The sequence below is a fragment of the Trachemys scripta genome, chromosome 9 (assembly GCF_013100865.1).
Source record: "Trachemys scripta elegans isolate TJP31775 chromosome 9, CAS_Tse_1.0, whole genome shotgun sequence".
Classification (NCBI taxonomy): domain Eukaryota; kingdom Metazoa; phylum Chordata; order Testudines; family Emydidae; genus Trachemys; species Trachemys scripta.
The window spans coordinates 25,516,867-25,534,462 of NC_048306.1; the positions used below are offsets into that span (position 1 = coordinate 25,516,867).

At 46.1% G+C, this 17,596-nt stretch overlaps 1 protein-coding gene across 1 annotated transcript; it reads left to right on the forward strand.

Annotated features, from left to right (window-relative positions):
- The first annotated feature begins 821 nt into the window (after positions 1-821).
- Positions 822-7,785, forward strand: FAM155B (family with sequence similarity 155 member B). The gene is made up of 3 exons (XM_034781778.1): positions 822-2,194; positions 6,938-7,051; positions 7,447-7,785. Exons 1-3 carry the CDS (start codon positions 1,373-1,375, stop codon positions 7,783-7,785), a joined length of 1,275 nt encoding a protein of 424 aa, XP_034637669.1. The 5' UTR covers positions 822-1,372.
- The last annotated feature ends 9,811 nt before the right edge of the window (positions 7,786-17,596 follow it).

The window sequence follows — 17,596 nt, forward strand, 5'->3', positions numbered from 1 at the left end:
GCGGGCGGGGGGGGGGGTGCTACAGACAGGAAGGCTGCCGCCTGCACCCCACTATGCCAGGGAAGGCGCTGTGGGGCCCTCCGTCCCCCGCTGGGTCTGGCTGGGCTGTGGCAGGAGCTGTCCTTCAGCACCACGGCACCTGCTAGCCCTTGGGTGGCCAGCGACGCCCGTTCCCACCACCCCGCGTCTTCCCCCAGGCGCGCAGCCCCGCAGCCTGCCTGTGGCAGAGCGAGCCCCGCGCAGAAGCAATGTCAGCTTGGTCCGGGACCTGCTTCCTGAATCCAGGCAACTTATTCTTCCAGCTCAGTGAGGAGATGCAAGGCGCGGGGGCGGGGGGCAGGAGGCGGCCAGGAGGAGAGAAGAGGCTCGCAGCCCCTTGGATCCGAGAGCCTGGGGAGGATCTGCCGCGGTGGCACACGCACAGAGACATTAGCCCCCTTCCCTCCCCCCCAGGATGAACTCCGGGGACCGCCAGCCACCGTGGCGCAGGGGGAGAGCGCGGAGCACAGGCCACCTGCGGCAGGGACCAGTCCCCCGGCGAAGGCGCCGCGTGCCCAGTATCCCAGCGCGGTGTGTGCGCGAGCTGCTGGGCTGGGCTGGGCCGGGCCGGGGGGTGGGAAGGCGCCTGAATGAACGCTGGGAAGAGCGGATCCGATGAATGAACGGCTCCCTGGAGTGAATGGAGAGGCTGGGTTTGGGGGGAGGGGAGGCACAAAACAAATTGCAGGATAGATGAAGAGGGGATGAGGAGCGCGCACGCGCCTCCCCCTCCCCCTGCGTCTCCCCCCCTCCCCTGATCAATTTCTCAAGGTGTTCTCTGTACAGCTGAAGATGGCGACAGATTGAGGGGGGATGGAAAACAGGAGACACCGATCCAGGATGATCAGGAACGGGAAAAACGTTGCCCACCAAAAAAGAAAGAGGAAAGCAGAGTGATTGTGTGTGCAGGGGAGGGCAGAGGCAGGCAGGAGAGCGGAGAGGAGGCGAGGCACCCCGACAGGATGAGGAGGGCCAAGCGCTGACTGTGGGGAGAAGGAGTATGCTTCTGCCTGGCTCCGCTCTGGGCTGAGGGGCTCGCTGTATGGACTGGCATTGGCGAACAGCAGCCTGGACATGTTGAGGACCGTGGCGCTGATTTTTCTTCCCGCAGCAACATGCAATGGCTGGTGGTAGCATTTAGCAGCCCAGGAGGAGGTGGAGGTGGTGGAGGAGGGGAAGGCACTTCCTTGTTTCTAGCCATGAGAATGATGCCCATCATCACACCATGCTTCAGAGGAGGTAGGTGACATTGTTGGGGGGAGTCTATAAGAGGAGAGGAGCAAAGAGAACCACGCCGGAGACCGCAGTAGCCCCCCCACTCAGCCCCTAAAATATGATCAGGGGGGCTTGGATGTATCCAAGAGAAGATGACGCTGTGTTAAAAATTTGTTGTGCACCAAGACAAAACGACAAACCCTGCGCTGATTCCGAGAGGGCACAGAAATGGCGAATGTCTCTGGCATCCCTTCTATTTTTCACTGTCCTCCTCTCTGATCATCTGTGGCTCTGTGCTGGAGCCAAGCTCAGATCCAAGGATAGGAGCTTAGCCATGCAGACGCCTTGGGGGGACGCAAGCCAGCGCGCCTTCCAGCCACATTTCCTACTGACAGGGGATCAACAGTCACAGGAGGGGAGGTGTGAGATTTTTTTAAGCAATTTGACCAAATTTGCTGCTCCGATCCCATATTGCACTGGTGCCCGGGGTCATTTCGATCTGGACTCAGCTTGCACCAAATTGTATTCCTTGCAGCGACTCTTGGGCTCTTTCCCTTCTGTACCCTTAAGGCCACCCCCCTCCTCCTCCTCCTCCTCTTCATCAGCCTCTTTTTTTTCCTCTTCCTCCTCCAAAATAAACTTCTTAAAGGCTTATTTTAGGAACTTCAACCTCTCTTTTTGTGATACTTACACGATCTGGGACCTGCTGCTGGGCATGGCCGGCCCAGACAGCTTGGATTGCAGTTTGGACAACCTGATGGTGGATTTCGTGGCTGCTGCAGCCGGTGCTCTGGACGGAGAGGCGTGTAGCAGCTGCGTCCAGGCTTATCAGAGGCTGGACCAACACGCTCAGGAAAAATATGAGGAGTTTGACCTCTTGCTGGAGAAATACTTGCAATCAGAAGAGTATTCAGTTAGATCCTGCATAAGAGACTGCAAGGTAGGAGGGGGAAGCACAGGGGGCCTCCGAGCCCCTGCCAAACCACACTAGAAGAAAAGTAGCTTAAGGCAAATCACACCATTTTCCTGGGTCCCAGTCTCCCCTCCCCCATCTCCCTTGTTGCTCCTTTGTTCTGTCTGTTGGCTGGTTGGACTTTTTTGCTTTCACAAGAATTGGTTAATGCTGATATGGCCTCTTTGGATGTGCTGGAGCCCTGCAGCCCTGCAGTGTGATAATATACAGGCAAAAGTCACAGCAGCAGGAGGAAGATGAGGAGGAGGAGGAGAAGGGAATGAAACCGTTCAGTCTGGTAAAAATAATAATAATAAAAGCCCGCTGAGGGTATGACTCGAGCACTGGTGGGTCCCCCATGCTCTCTTTCCTCTCACCCAACACAGCCTGGCAGAAGGCATTTCCTTGGGTCCTCAGATTTCTTTCTTCCTGATCTGAAAGCCAGTGGCATTCCCCTGGGCTCCCTGGGCTTTCCAAACCTAATCCCACAAAGGAGGCTGGAAGGGGCAGATAGCCTGAGGGGTGCCACCACAGAGAACATTCCTCTGGTCAAGTAAACCCGGGTGCTGCACAAGTTCAGTCCCATAGAAATGCCCGGTTTGGACGGGAAATCAGTGGAGCAAAGCCTATGGAAGTGCGTCCCCCCCCCATGCACGCAGTCCAGACTTTGGGCTAGTGACTAGAACTGGCACATGGAACAGGTGTGGGAGCCCATTGGCTGCTGCTTCATCCGGCCTGTTGTAAATCAGTGTCGCTCCTGCACAGGGGGACGGGGGGAGGGGTGGGCGCTCGGTGGATAATTAGGCCAAGGTGTTTGAAATGAAGTGGCGACCTGGTGTGACCCAAGAGAACAATGGCTCTCCCCTTCCTCCCCCCCAGCTCTCTTGGATTGTCCTCTGCCCGGGAGGCAGATCTCCAGAGAGCTAGTCAGAGAAAGGGAAGAATCAGACGTTTGCCAACCCTGGTCCCTGCATACTTGTGTCCCGAGGAAGGTGGCTGGTAGATCAGGGAGTTAGGAGTTGGCAGAGGCGAGGCCTTTGAACCTCTCCGAACTGTTTACTCTTAACCATCTATTTCTGCAAATCGCTTTCCTGTTTCCCTGTTTCCCAAAAGTTGGAGGGGAACGAATGATTCCCTTCCCCTTGCTAGAAGAGGCCCCTGGAGCTGCTTGTGCTAAGCCCTCCATCCTCCTGCAGCGCAGTGCAGAGTCAGTGTTATGAGCAGCCTGCATTTTCCATCTGAATTTACAGCCACCCCACAATTCCTCTCCATCCCAGCCAGACAAGTCACTCAAAGGCAGCTCTAGTTTCCTCAGATTACATTCCTAGCAGATCCCTGGGTTGCTGTTAGTCATCAGCACACACAGCTACCCCTCTGGGTAGGGTTAGGGGCAGCTTAGTTCTGTCAGTTCTCCTCACTGAGTCATGGTGAGCTAGCCCTATCAGGTGGTGATGGTGGGAGAAGAGAGACCGCAGTGGGGTTGCTTCTGAGGCCCATGCTGGGTGATGATCGGGGAAGGGTAAGAAAAGTGAATGTACATCCCCCTGGACTCTGAGGCTGGATGCAGGGCTGGAGTGGAGTGTCTGGCAGTAAATAGACAGGCACTGGGGGAATTCTACTTGACTTGTGTAGACCAAATACTGAGAGCTCTAGGGGCTGGGCCTAGCAGTGAGTGTGTGGACAGTGCCTTGCACAGTGTGAGTGCTGCTATAATACAGAGAAATAATAACCATAACCAAATACATTTGTGTACCTGGGCACATTAATCCATGTAGACCCTTATCCTGCCCTTGGCAGTGACACGTGTGCCCAGTATTTCATAGGAAGGCAAAAATACCCACAATGCACTTAGCTAATTGTGCAATGCTGTAACTCTTGTGGAGAAGAATTTATTCCCAAAGCTGCAGGTCATCATTTCATATGCAAGAAGCATAAGAGTTGCCTGCCCCAGCACCAATTGGAACAAACCTCCCAGCCCACTGTAGTCAACTATGTTTTTAATGTATTCCAATGTCCATCCAGATTCCTTGTAAATTACATGAAACTCTTCAATCATTTCTCATGGAAATGACATAAAGACTTAATCCCCATGACATGACTCTTTGAACTTCAACATGTTCAACAGCCCTTGAGTGACTCTGATGAGATTTCCTGACTTCACCTGTGCAATCTCCCTTTGGCTGCTATGTCCAGGAAATGTAACTGTCTTGTTAAATTATACCTGAAACCTTTTCTCGGAGCAATTTCTTGGGGGAGAGAGAGTGTCTGTGTGTTATAGCAAAGGCTTTGCTTCCACATCACCTCACAGAGCGATTGTGTCAGCACTCACAAACTGACCAGGGTTGCTCTTGGTCAACACTTTTATGGGAGACCTCTAAGGAAAACTCAGAGCTGCAGTAAAGGTACTTGTGATGCAATAATTGGTGCTCTTCCCCCCAAGGAAGTACTGAACTAACACCTTAGTACGGTGCTGGCGAATGGAGTTGCTGCTGCAGGTACCATCTGTCAGGTGATGTGAAATTGAGATTTTGATCATCACTTCCTGACAGTTTTTGTAATGAACCTTTTTGGAAAGATGTTAGCCCTGTTGTCCTGGGAAAATTCCAATTTGGGTAATTACATTCTGCCTAAATTCTTCCTGCTGTTTCAAAGGTATATGGTGTTCGGCTTACACAGAATTGTTTTATATTGCTGCTCTGCTCTGTTAAATTGTTGTCATATTCCACTGGAAAATGACTGCATTATTGCCATTTATTATTTTTATTGCAGTAGCTTCCAAGTCCCTAGTCAGGAACAGGGTCCCATTGTGCTTGGCACTCTACAGACCTGTAGAAAGAGATGATCTCTGCCCCCCAAAAGCTCAGAATCTAAGACACGGTCATGGAAGAAGTGTAAAAAAAAAAAACCAAAAGGAGTGAATAGGGGAGGAAGGAGAAGGGTAATAGTGATAGGGATACATGGCTGCAAAGACTAGCTACAGTCACAACTTGATGATACTGAATCCTTTAATAAATAAATAAAACAGATATCAGCAAGCCCCACTGGCAATCTACCTGGGCATTTTCAGATGGCAGTTTTCCATAGGCATCACAGACAAAGCGTATCTTAAGGAAGGAGAAGGTAGTGGCTTTATGGATCAGTGTGGGGATTGTGTTCTATATGTAAGGAGCAGAGTGGAAGAAAGTACAAAGACATTTGTGGGGGCAGGGGACAAATGGGCAGGCGTTGTTGGTGGGGTGACTCAATAAGCCACAGGTACGGAGTGGCAGAGATGTGTATATTTCCTGTGTGCATAATTTTAAAAGCATGTCGGCATCCTTTAGGATACAAGGCCTATAGGAAAGTCAGACACTATCTGTGTGTAACTATCATAGAGGAATTCAGAAGTGTGAGTAACCAAAACACAGGAGACGTATATCAGGGGAACGATATAGAGAGGGAACTTTGTATATAAGAATATAAGAAAGGCCATCCTGGGTCAGACCAAAGGTTCATCTAGCCTAGTATCCTGTCTTCTGACAGTGACCAATGCCAGGTGCTTCAGAGGGAATGAACAGAACAGGTAACCATCAAGTGATCCATTCCCTGTCACCAATTCCCAGTTTCTGGCAATTACAGAGATACTAGAGACACCATACTTGCACCTCCTGGCTAATAGCCATTGATGGACTCCATGAATTTATCTAGTTCTTTTTTGAACCCTGTTATAGTCTTGGCCTTCACAACATCCTCTGGCCAAGAGTTCCACAGGTCGACTGTGTGCTGTGTGAAGAAATACTGCCTTTTGTTTGTTTTAAACTTGCTGCCCATTAATTTCATTTGGTGACCCCTAGTTCTTGTGTTATGAGAAGGAGTAAATAACACTTCCTTATTTACTTTCTTCACACCAGTCATCATTTTACAGACCTCTATCATATCCCCCCTTAATTGTCTCTTTTCCAAACTGAAAAGTCCCAGTCTAATTAATCCTCAGTGGCCATCTACCTGGGCATTTTCAATATATAGTTTTGGCATTAGTTCAGCAAAGCACTTAAGCACTTGCTTAACATCCACCTCTGTTGAGTTTAACATGTGCTTTGTGGAATAAGCTTTAATAGATAAACAGATTAAAGTACTAAATAAATTAGTGGATTGGGGGCTTAGATTAAAAACTGACACCACTGAAGTCTAAACACTTAGAAATAGATCCGTATGTAAATGGGTACTCAGATACCATGGTGATAGGCTTGGCCTGGGAACTTAGAAAGAATAATATGTAGGGGTCAAGGTAGTGATAATAAGAAATATATCAGGTAATTTGCTAGATTGTCAAGTATTTACAGTGATTATTTATATCACCAAATAACATCAGTTTTACAAGTTTGACAAGATATATTTGAAATGTAGCATTAGAGTTCTCCATTTGCAAAAAGAAGATAATACCTAACTCATCAGTTGTGGTGATTAGTGAGTTATGACCTGTTTTGCAAAGGTTCTGAGCATGTGCAGCTCTCATTGCCTTCAGCTAAGGTTGTGGTTATTCAACAGGTCTGAAAATTTAAGCTATTAATGTATAAAGCAATTTAAATTTGTAAAATACTATTCAAATGCTGAATACCATTGTATTTGAAAATATAACTTTGGGCTATATACTGCTCAGAGAATATTTGCATTTAGGCAACATTGCAGAGCACTTTTCAGCTGTTTTGTTCTGTTTTGTTTTATGTTTGTTTTTTTTTTAATGATAAAAAGAGCGAAAATGTGAGAATTAAAGGAAAATGCAGCAAAATCCGATTGGAAAAATCTGTGGCTTCTGCAAAAATCCTGTATAAAAGGACCCTGGCCATAAAGATTTTGGAGGTTCAAGTAACACGTATCTCATTTGGTGGGTTCTTTGATTATACAAGTTTTCCTGAACTGAGTAAATATGCAACAAGAAGGAACATTAATCCTTACTGTGAAATGCTTTTTTCACCAGAGGAAAATGCTTCCTGCAAATGATTGTGACTTCCCTTGTTTTGCTCCAGATCAGCAGGGGATGAGAGCAGGACTCTGCAGACAACATTTTTGTGCGGCAGAGTGAGAGGAATTTTTGAGACATATTTTTGCCTGTCCCTCCCTGGGTTGAGGGACTCCAGAGAGAATGATACAGACCCAAAGTGGGGAAGGCAGAAGCAGGGAACCCCAAAGGGCCTCCCCTAAAAGGACACAACTCAGGGTTGGTTGTTGCTTTAGTTTTTCTTTTATTGACTTGAACACAGATGAAAGGTGCTGCACTGACAGCTGTGGAGGGTGGGATGTCTCTGTACACAACACATACAGCACAGACAGGGGGGACAAACTTCCTCTATATGGTGGCTCCTGTCAACATCCTTCAGCCTGACCTGGAGGAGAGGACCCCCGCTAGGGGTGTGAGAGTAACTTGGACTTCATGGCCCACTCAGCCCTTGACATCACTGCAGAGAATGCCAGAAAGCAGGCCAATTAGTGCCAGTTGTGGTGATGGTGGCTTTTGTGATCTGGATACCTGCCCACGAGGAACTGGACTGAGACCCACCAAACCCATTCACAAAATGGCCATTAAAGCCATCAGAGAGTAATGATTTGGGGGTTGCATTGGAACTGGTGAAAGGCTCTAAGTCTCATTCACTATCCCTGGCCCATCCAGTCTTCCAGCAGTAAATCTTTTGGCCCTTTCTCTAATTCAGTGTTTCCCAAACTTGTTCCACCGCTTATGTAGGGAAAGCCCCTGGTGGGCTGGGCCAGTTTGTTTACCTGCCGCGTCCGCAGGTCCAGCCGATCGCGGCGCCCACTGGCCGCGGTTTGCTGCTCCAGGCCAATGGGAGCTGCTGGAAGCGGCGGCCAGTACGTCCCTCGGCCCGTGCTGCTTCCAGCAGCTCCCATTGGCCTGGAGCAACGAACCACGGCCAGTGGGAGCCGCGATCGGCTGGACCTGCGGACGCGGCAGGTAAACAAACCGGCCCGGCCTGCCAGGGGCTTTCCTTACACAAGCGGCAGAACAAGTTTGGGAAACACTGCTCTAATTAATGTCTTTCATGATAAGCCATGGAAAACCTAACGCCAGAAAACAATACAATCCCAGCTCTACTGGCACAAAATTCCTCAGAGACCCTTCCATCCGTGGAGGCACATCTCCCACCAGTAATTTCCTCCAAGACGGACTATGTAACTCAATAAATATCACAAATGCAACTATTAGGGAACCCCAATGATTTCAGTGACTTTTGGTTTTTTATTGGCTGGTTTATTTTAAAAAAAATCAGCCAGAAATAGCCACTCCAATTTTGCTGCAGCAGCTTTGACCCTTAGCAAAACCTATAAAATTTCCAGTGAAATGTGAAAACTGATATTCCATGAAAGGGAACAAAATCTGATGAATTCTGTGAAAACGGTCCATTTCACTTCATTCAGAGGGTAAAGGTCAAGTGGCTGGGAGAGGTAGTGGGGGTTAGAAGTCTGGTGGGCGAAGGGGTCAGCAGCAGAGAAAAGCAGTGTTAAGGAGTTTCACTTTATTAATTTTATTATTATTTTTGTTTCATTTTCTTCTTGCCTGGTCACAAAAGCAACAGAGGCAGGGAGAGAATCCCCGACCTTAACTAACAGCTGGTGGGAGGAACTAACTCCCAGAGAGCCTTGACCAATTTTGAACTGCTGTCTGCCATAGGTACCTCGGATGTGAACCATGAAGGTCCTTAGGCTCCTAAATCCCATAGTTAGGCACCATGGTGATTCACAAACTCCCACTCAGCTGTCACTTAACACAGCAGGTGCCTAAATTCAGAGCGCCCCTAAGTTTTTGTCTCTGGACAAGCACTCTGTAGCCTCACTTTAGGCATCTGGATGCCCATCTCCCACCTGATCACCAGAGCCGTTCACAAATTGAGAAAATTAAGTGTTCGGCATGGGCAAAGACAGTGGCATCATGGGATTTTTAAAAAATGTTTGAACCTATCTGGCTTCCTCCAATGCAGAAAATCCTTGAATGCCCACTGCTGAGTGGCAAAGGGCTAAGGGATACCCTCTGAGAAATGCCACATGCTTAGCCCACAGCAAGGCACTGCCATGTGTACACAATGATGTGAACTGAAAGAAGGAACAAGTGTCCCATGTGTGTGCATGCTATTATGATAGCTTACGTTCTGTGAATTAAATAACATACGTACATCAAATCAATCCAGTTCAACACATACACATACACACATACCCCTGTGTTGACAAGCCCTATGTCAGGTTCAGGGACCTGATCCAATTGTTTAGAGGCACCTTCCCTGAAGAACAGAGTCCTGAACTGTAGAATAGCATTCCACTGTAACTCGCAAAGGAGAAAGGTGCATGCTAGCAAATGTCCTCAACAGAACAATGAGACGTAGGCACCTTTAGCTAGTATAGACTCTGTTAGCAAACATCTTCTCTTGCGGTAGGTTCACAGGTAAATCCCGGCTCCAAGATCTGTCTCTCCTGTTTTTCCTTCCAGCCTTTCCAGCCCTCCTGGGCACAGGAAGAGATGGAATGGTTTAAAAGGCCAGAGCTCTGTGGTGAGTGCTTGACCACTTGCTGGTTTGTTTGAATAGAAGTAGGTACACAGAAGTCACTGTTTCTTAATAAATCAGCTGCAACCATCCCTCCTCAGGCAGCCCAAGCTGAGTGGAGTTGGGCCTGGTCAGTACTTGGCAAAGAAAAAGGCAGGTGTTGCAGGAAGTGGTATAGATAATTCAGTATTAAGTATTTGCTAAGTGTCAGTGTGTTTAACACCTTACAAGATACAGATCCTGCCCCAAGGAGCTTGCAGTATAAAAGACAAGCAAAGATTAGACAAAAATCACACTTGCAGATCCAGAAGATGGACATTACTTAATATGGTGGGGTCTCTATATAAGGAATAGAGCTGTTTAGATTATTCATTACAAAAATATTCAAAGCAAATGTAGACCATTTTTGTGTTTGGGAGTCATTCATAAACTTATCCTGATTTCTGCAAACAACTTTGGTATTCTAGAGGGACACCATCAACTTTAAAACCACACTCTGTCTGAAAATGTTTTACTTATTACTGTTCCAACTAACAAGAGCACTATGGCTAACAGGTTAGATGAGGAAAATTCTTTTCTCTATTTTATTGGTTCAGTACATTTGGCAGCACTTGTGTAGTGTCAGTTTCACTGTCCCCCCTGCTTGCTCAGTTAATTGGTTTCCCCTAGTTGGTTGTGGGGGTCTATTTCACACCAACAAGGGAAAGGCTAAAAAGAAAGAAACTGCAATTGTAAACCCACAAAAATTGGCAGAGGGGATGCAAAGTCAGGTGCAGTTTCTGTGTCAGGGGTGGCTTGCCCCTTTGTAGAGGGCGTATTGTAGAGGCACACCTGACAGAGATCAGCAGTTTCCCTCCCCAGGGCAACAGGAAGCTGCAGAGAGGAGAGGGAAGCTCAAGAGACTATAAAGAGTGAGAAAGGCAGCTGTAGTGAAGACCCTGAGACCAAGGGAGTTATTCCAGCTGGGATGGGCTGGGATTAGCCTGCTATGGTAAGGTGCCTGACCAGACCAGGGCAGTTTGGGTTGTACCAAACTGAAAGGAAGATTCTTGTATTTAGATGTGAGTTATAAGTTAATAAACCAGACTCTAAGTATGGCTGTTGTTATTGGGATTGAAAAAGTTTTTCTTTTTAAGCTCAGTTTGAGGAACTCAGAGGGGGAAACTGATGTGAGGAATTGTCTTCATAGCTGCCATGAGACCACAAGGGGGTGCCTCTGAGGAGACCACTTACTGACCATCTGAAACAACTTCAAACCTGGCTTGTTTGTTTGTAGCAACTAGATTTTAGGTTGACTGTGGTTCCTTGCTTTGGTTCTTATAAACCACTTAGTGATGGCTAGGTTGAGCACCAATGGTGTATAATTGACTTTTGCTCTTCCTGTTCATAATGACAGACAAACAAAAAAGCAAATGTGTATATGTGTTTGGCTGTCTAACATTGGCTGTTTTTCCTCCACCCTTGGTATGTTTCTTGTCTTCTCAGGCCCTGGTGCCACAAACACTTATACATGTGTGTAAGTGAATGCACAGAGCAGCTCTCTTGAAGTCAATGGATGAGTTTTTTTTTTTTCCAGAAGAGTCTAAAGGTGTTAAGGACACAAGTTCTATTGAATTTACTACCTGAATCCCAGTCCATGTGGGACTGCTCACAGTGTGTACAGTTAGGCAATTGCAAAAGTCTTTGCAAGTCTGTGTCCTTAGACTGTAGGATCCTGAGGGCAGGGACTGTGTTTGTAGAGCACCACGCATAATAGGCCCTAGTCCGGGCCTCTGGGCACTCCTGCACTATGAGGACCAGGTTCTCTGCTGGTGTCAATCAATGTAGCTCCATTGAAGTTGATGGAGCTATGCCAACTTACACCAGCTAAGAATCTGCCCCTAAATAGTTAATAACAATGGTCCAAATATTATGGACCAACAACTTTCAGTTCATGGGTTTTGTTGTTGGTGTGTGGGGCGCTTTTTTTTTTTTTTTTTTTTTTTAAACAAGCTCTTTACTCTGATTATTTACTGCTACTTATCTGGTGGCTGAAGGCTCACTTATGTTACATGGCAATACTGCTACTCTTTGATTGGATGAACTATTTTTTTTTTCCAATAAATCCTGAATAATGAGTTAAGCACTTCCTGGTACAAATGACCAGAAAAATCACCTTTGGTGCTAAAATGTGTGAAACTTCTAGGAATGCTTTCACAAATACCCTGTGGTCACCCAATTACTGACAAATTAGCTATTAACTCTTTGTATGATGGATGTGTCTAAAGGTCCCAGCCAAGATCAGGGCTCCATTGTCAATAGTAGCAGAGTGAAGTTGGCATTCATAACCGTATTTGATAAATTTGGCTTTTCCTCATTTGACCAGCTGTAATTCAGAAGGTGAAGGCTCAGTGCTGTGAGGGTGATGGCCTAATACAAAGATGGATAAATCACAGAGGGTGCTACTGGCCCACTTAAGCCAATACTGAGTCAATATTCTTCATGATATTTATAGATGGAAGTGCTGGAGGTGCCCGCTTTCAGGGCAGACAAACAGACCAATGCTCTCTAGCTCTGACTACACAATTAAATATTTTTTCTTAAATGTGCCATGCCCTGTATTTATATTTTCCTCTACAAATAGTTATTCCAAAAAGCTTTAAGTACTAACTCAGAACACAAAGTCCCTTAAAGTTATTGAGGAAAATAAATAACCCTGGGACAAAGTACTGTTGTGGATTAAGAACTGATTGTGTGGTAGGAAACAAAGAAATGTGGCTGGTTACTTCTTAGTGCACAGAGAGGTTAATAGCAGAAACCTCAGGTTCTGTATGTTTGTTCCTCCTCTAGATCACTGATCTATTGAGTTCCTCTAAAATTGGTGGCATTTGCTGATGATACTAAACATAGTTTCACAATAAAAACTAGAAATGGGCTGAAGAGGTTGAATTATGTTTGCAAAGCCAGCAGTGATACATGTCTAGGTTCAACTTTTTTTTTTTCTTTTTTTTTTTTCCTGAACCACCAAAAGGTAGGAGCGGGTAGCTGAATAAAAGGTTCTTGTTTAGACATACTAATTTTTATTGAAAGACCGAGACTAGTGTGAAACTTTGTATGGACTTGAAGTCATTGTTAGACTGAGCAGCCAGGTGGCTGCTGAAAGTCACACTGGATAAGCGTATTGTAAAGCGCAATACAAACCTCTCCTGTAGCCTGATAGAGGAGACACACTGGCAGGGTCTGACACTAGGATTCTGTAGCTGGCAAGGTCAATCTTGGGCTTATGTGGGTGGGGGGCAGAAGTCTCCTGCTGTTTCCTAGCTGAGAGCCATGAAAACCAAGTGATATTAACTCATTCCTGGGGTAGAGGGTTTGTCATTTGTGAATCCTCCTGCAATCTAGATCATGACTTCAGAGCTGTGAGGAGCAGGAACAACTGCTGATGCTGGAGCTAATGCCAGTTTCCCCTCTGGCAGCTTAGATGCTCTTTGCTGAGTAGCTAATGTGGCCTCAAGGAGGCCGCTCAGTAATATGTGGCAACAAGCTCATCTGGACTGAGCAAGGGATTTCTGTGGTCTTGTCCCAGTGCTGCCACCGACAACCTCTCTGGCTCATGGCTGCAGAGATTATGTGACTTGGCCAAACTTTCCCCATCTATAAACTCTACTTATTAGAGGTGATGGAGTGCAAGGAGGTAAGAGCTTCATTTCAGAGAGGGTTTTTTGCACAGCTCTCATGATGATTTAATCAACTTTTATGTTGTCCAGATGTCACTTGTCCAAATTTCAAGCTAGATCCAAGCTGCATGTCATTAATAGACATGCTATGATACAAGTTACACAGCTCAATGAGTGTGGCAGGCCCAGAGCTAGAGCAGCTGGAAAGAGACTTCACAGGTGGCCCAGGTTAAACAATAAAACCCTCTCTGGGGTTCCCCTCTTATCATTCTTGTTCAATCAGAAACAACACAACCATGAAAGTCTCTGGCTGCCTTTCTTTACTGCAGCTTCTCAGGCTGTAAATTCCAAACCAACAAAGGAAATTAAACAAAACACACATAGGGCAGTTGTTCTGTCCCCAGAGTTTTCTGTTCTGGCTTCTGCTCAGATCACTCTCTTATTCCCAATACTAGCCCAAGCTCAGCTGCCTCTCAGTGCCTCAGGTCAGGGAGTCCCCCAGCCTGGACTCTGAAATCCCTTCCTGTAGTGAAGCTGAGGCCCGCATCCTAAGGGCACTGATAGACATGGTGCAGCAGGGCTGTGGGATCCCTTTGGGGACCCCAGATAACCTGCACATGCTCTCAATGAGTCAAAACAGAAGCATGACAAAATGCTTCCCTGGATCTGAAACCGTCAAATCTGTAGTTATCTAAAACATTTATTATATTTAAGCTCCAACAATGTGCTCACCATTGTACAAGACAGTTCCTACCCTCGAGACCTTCCAGTCTAGGAGACGGACTGATAAGATGTGTTGGGAGGGTCATGGAAAGGACAATTTCCCTTAGATCATTTTTTAAACCCTTAATTCTTTTCTTTGAGCATTCCAGAAGAAGTGAGCCTTTCAGAGGGATTGAATGAGGAGAGGGTGGGAGGGTAGTAGATGAAGATAGGGATGGGAGCAGGCATAAAGGTGGCAATGGGTGAAGGAAACTAAGGTCTAAAGATTGATATTGCTGGTGGAGCAAAGAGAGCTAGGGTTACCAAGATTAGAGGTGGGAGCTGAGATAGAGGCTGGCGCTGAATTGTGTGGGTTCTGAAGGTGGAGAGAAGTTTAAATTCAATATGATGAGCAAGAAGGAGCTAGTTAGGTGATTCAGAGATGCACTTACTTCCTGGCTGGGTGAGGAGAAGAGAGTAGAGTCCAAGATGTCCCTGAGATTGCAAGCCTGAGCAATGGAGAGAAAGCTGGTGCAATCAACAACAATGGTGAAAGGAGAGAGAGAAGAATTCAAGTGCTGAGCTTGGTCCATGTTCTTGAGCTGGTGGTAAGTTATCCTGGATGGTCTATTGGAGGGACAGCATGATATACAGGCCTGGATGGGGGCTAACTATTACTTATCTCATTAGAACTTACAAAAAAACTAGTCTGTTCTGTCTGTCAGACTGCAAGCTCAGCAGGGCATGGACTATATTTACCTTTGTATATTGTACAGTACCAAGGACATGGTCAGCACTGAGCACATTAATAATGAGTTAATGTTTGTAAAGTGCTGCATCCATGATAGTAGAACTTAATGTTGATGTTGAGAAGACCATGGAATGCAAAGGGGAGCTCGGGTGACCCCCACTGAGACAATGGGGAGCAAAGAGAACAGCAGTAGGGGAGAGACAACATAACCTGGGAGACAGCCAGGGGGCTCAACAGAGAATGGGGCAACAGTGGGAGGACAGAAGAGGAGGTACTGCTTTTCAAAAGGAGGTGGGGTGGAAACTAGACCAAAGTAGGTATGGAAACGAGACACAAGAAGGAAAATGGGAATAAAGGGGTGGAGGAAGGGAATAAGCTGGAAGAGATGCACACTGTTTAGGTTAGTGAATTGTATTGAATTTATGGTGCTGCCCAGCATCTCTAAGTCTGGAGGCCAGAGCTCTGAGCAGATAGGGTACACTAATGTAATGGGTTACTCCGGATCCTACTTCAGTTATTTTCTCTAACACTCACCACTTGCATTTCAGCCTAGTGTCTCCCAAACTACATGGGTTTTATAGAAAATTGTCCCTTAAATTTTCTTTTCAATACAGATGCACCCCAGGTTATGCAAACCCGACTTATGCAAATCCACACTGACGGAAAGTTCCATAAGTTGTTCCCCCCCACCACCAATAATTGTTGGGTACATGTTCCTGATTTACGCAAAAGTTTCCAGAATACCTTCTGTAAGTTGGGGAGTGTCTGCATGGATAGCTATAGGGGAGCCCCATCCACAAGTTTCCACAGCAAAGAAGCTGGTGGTGAGCTAAGCCAAGCCCAGAATGCAAAGGCCAGCTGTGGGATCGGAACTGTAAGATATCTGTGGAAAATAAGACCTGGTGAGAGAGCTCCATGGAATCCTCTGCGGCTAATTCTGTCCCAACATTCTACTTGCCTTTTTAACACCGGCCATGATATAATATATTCCAAGAGGTGGGACATCATAGCTTTGCCCAGTGATGGGCTCCTTGTCTTAGATGTTAAGCCAAGATGGAAAAGGTCTAAAAAGGGGCAGAAAAGATATCAGTAGCAACATACAGGGTTCTTTAGCATAGCAGGTAGAGGTTGTTAAAGACGAGTTGGTCTAGTGCAAATGGATCAGTCCCCCTGTCATACACTATCTGAAGTATCAAGTCAGTGGGGCCTGATGTTGTTCACCTCAGGGTGCTGAATGAATTAACTGAAGAAATATTGGAGCCACTGGCAATAATATTTGCAAATCCATGTATGACAAGAGAAGTCTTGGAAGACTGGAGAAGGACTAACCTGGTACCCATTTCTAAAAAGGAGGAACTGGGAAATTATAGACCAGTTAGCCTGACCTCAGTACCTGGGAAACTACTAGAGCAATGTACAAAACATTCAACTTGCAAATATCTGGAGGATGAAGGGGTAATCGCTAGCAGCCAGCATGGATTTACTAAGAACAAGTCATGTCAAAACAGTTTTGATTTCCTTTTTCAATAGAGTAACTGGTTTGGTGGTTTGGGGGGAATATGGTGGGCATAATATACCTGGACTTTAGCGAGGCTTTTGACACCATCCCACGTGACATTCTGATAAGTAAGCTGGAGAAATGTGGGCTCGATGGCACTACCATTAAGTGGATACAAAACTGCAAACAATGAGTAACTATTAACGGAATGATGTCAGATTGGAAGGAGGTCTTGAGTAGGGTTCCACAGGGATCTGTTCTGGGTCCAGTGTTTAACATATTTATTAATTACCTGCATGTAGGAATAGAGAGCACAGTGATCAAATTTGCAGATGTCACAAAGCTGGAGGGGTAGCCAACATTTTTGAATTTTATCTCTTTCCTCCAAGGGGTCTTAATAAATTGTTGAATTTCATTGTCCTCTATATCACAGTTCTCCACAGACAAATGTAAGGTGCTACACTTGAACCAAATGCACAAATACAGAAGGGGGATAGCTGGTGGGCAGCAGTGCTGCTGCCAACAATCTAGGAATTGCGATGGATCACAACCTCAACATGAATCAACAGGGCAATACTGTTGCAAAAATAAAGCAAATGCAATTTTAGTTTGCATTAACAGAAGCATAACATGCAAGTCACAAGAGGTGATAATACCACTATATTGGGTGCTGGTTAGGCCTCAGCTGGAGTAACATGACCAATTTTGGTCACCAATGTATAGAAAGGATGTAGAGAAACTGGAAAGGATCCAGAGGCGAGTGACAAAGATGATTAAAGAGATGGGATGTAAATCATAAGAGCAAAGGCTGAAGGAACTGGGCACATTTAACTTAGAAAAGTGGTGATTAAGGGGAGACATGATATCGGTTTTCAAATACTTGAAAGGCTGACATAAAAAAAGATGGAGAAAAGTTCTCTCTTGCCATGGACACGGGACAAGAGGCAGTGGGTTCAAACAGTATAGCAAATTTAAATTAAATCTCAGGGGAAAACTTCCTAACAGTGAGACAATGGAACAGACTGCCTAGGGAGGTCATGGAAGCTCCTAAACTGGATGTTTTTGAAAGGAGTCTGGATAGCCACCTGTCCTGGATGGTGTAGGATTTGTTGAGTCTAAATCTTGGCTAGACTAGATCAGTGGTTTTCAAAAAAAATTCTGTAGACTCAGTTGAAGAAAATTGATGCCCATGACCTAACAGAGCTGGGGATGAGGAGTTTGGGGTATGGGAGGGGACTCAGGGCTGGGGCAGAG

Coding starts and splice junctions, on each gene's coding strand:
- FAM155B (XM_034781778.1), top strand. CDS start 1,373: ATGATCAGGGGGGCTTGGATGTATCCAAGAGAAGATGACGCTGTGTTA. Junction 2,195..6,937: donor CCTGCATAAGAGACTGCAAG/GTAGGAGGGGGA, acceptor AATGATAAAAAG/AGCGAAAATGTGAGAATTAA. Junction 7,052..7,446: donor TAAAGATTTTGGAGGTTCAA/GTAACACGTATC, acceptor ACTTGAACACAG/ATGAAAGGTGCTGCACTGAC.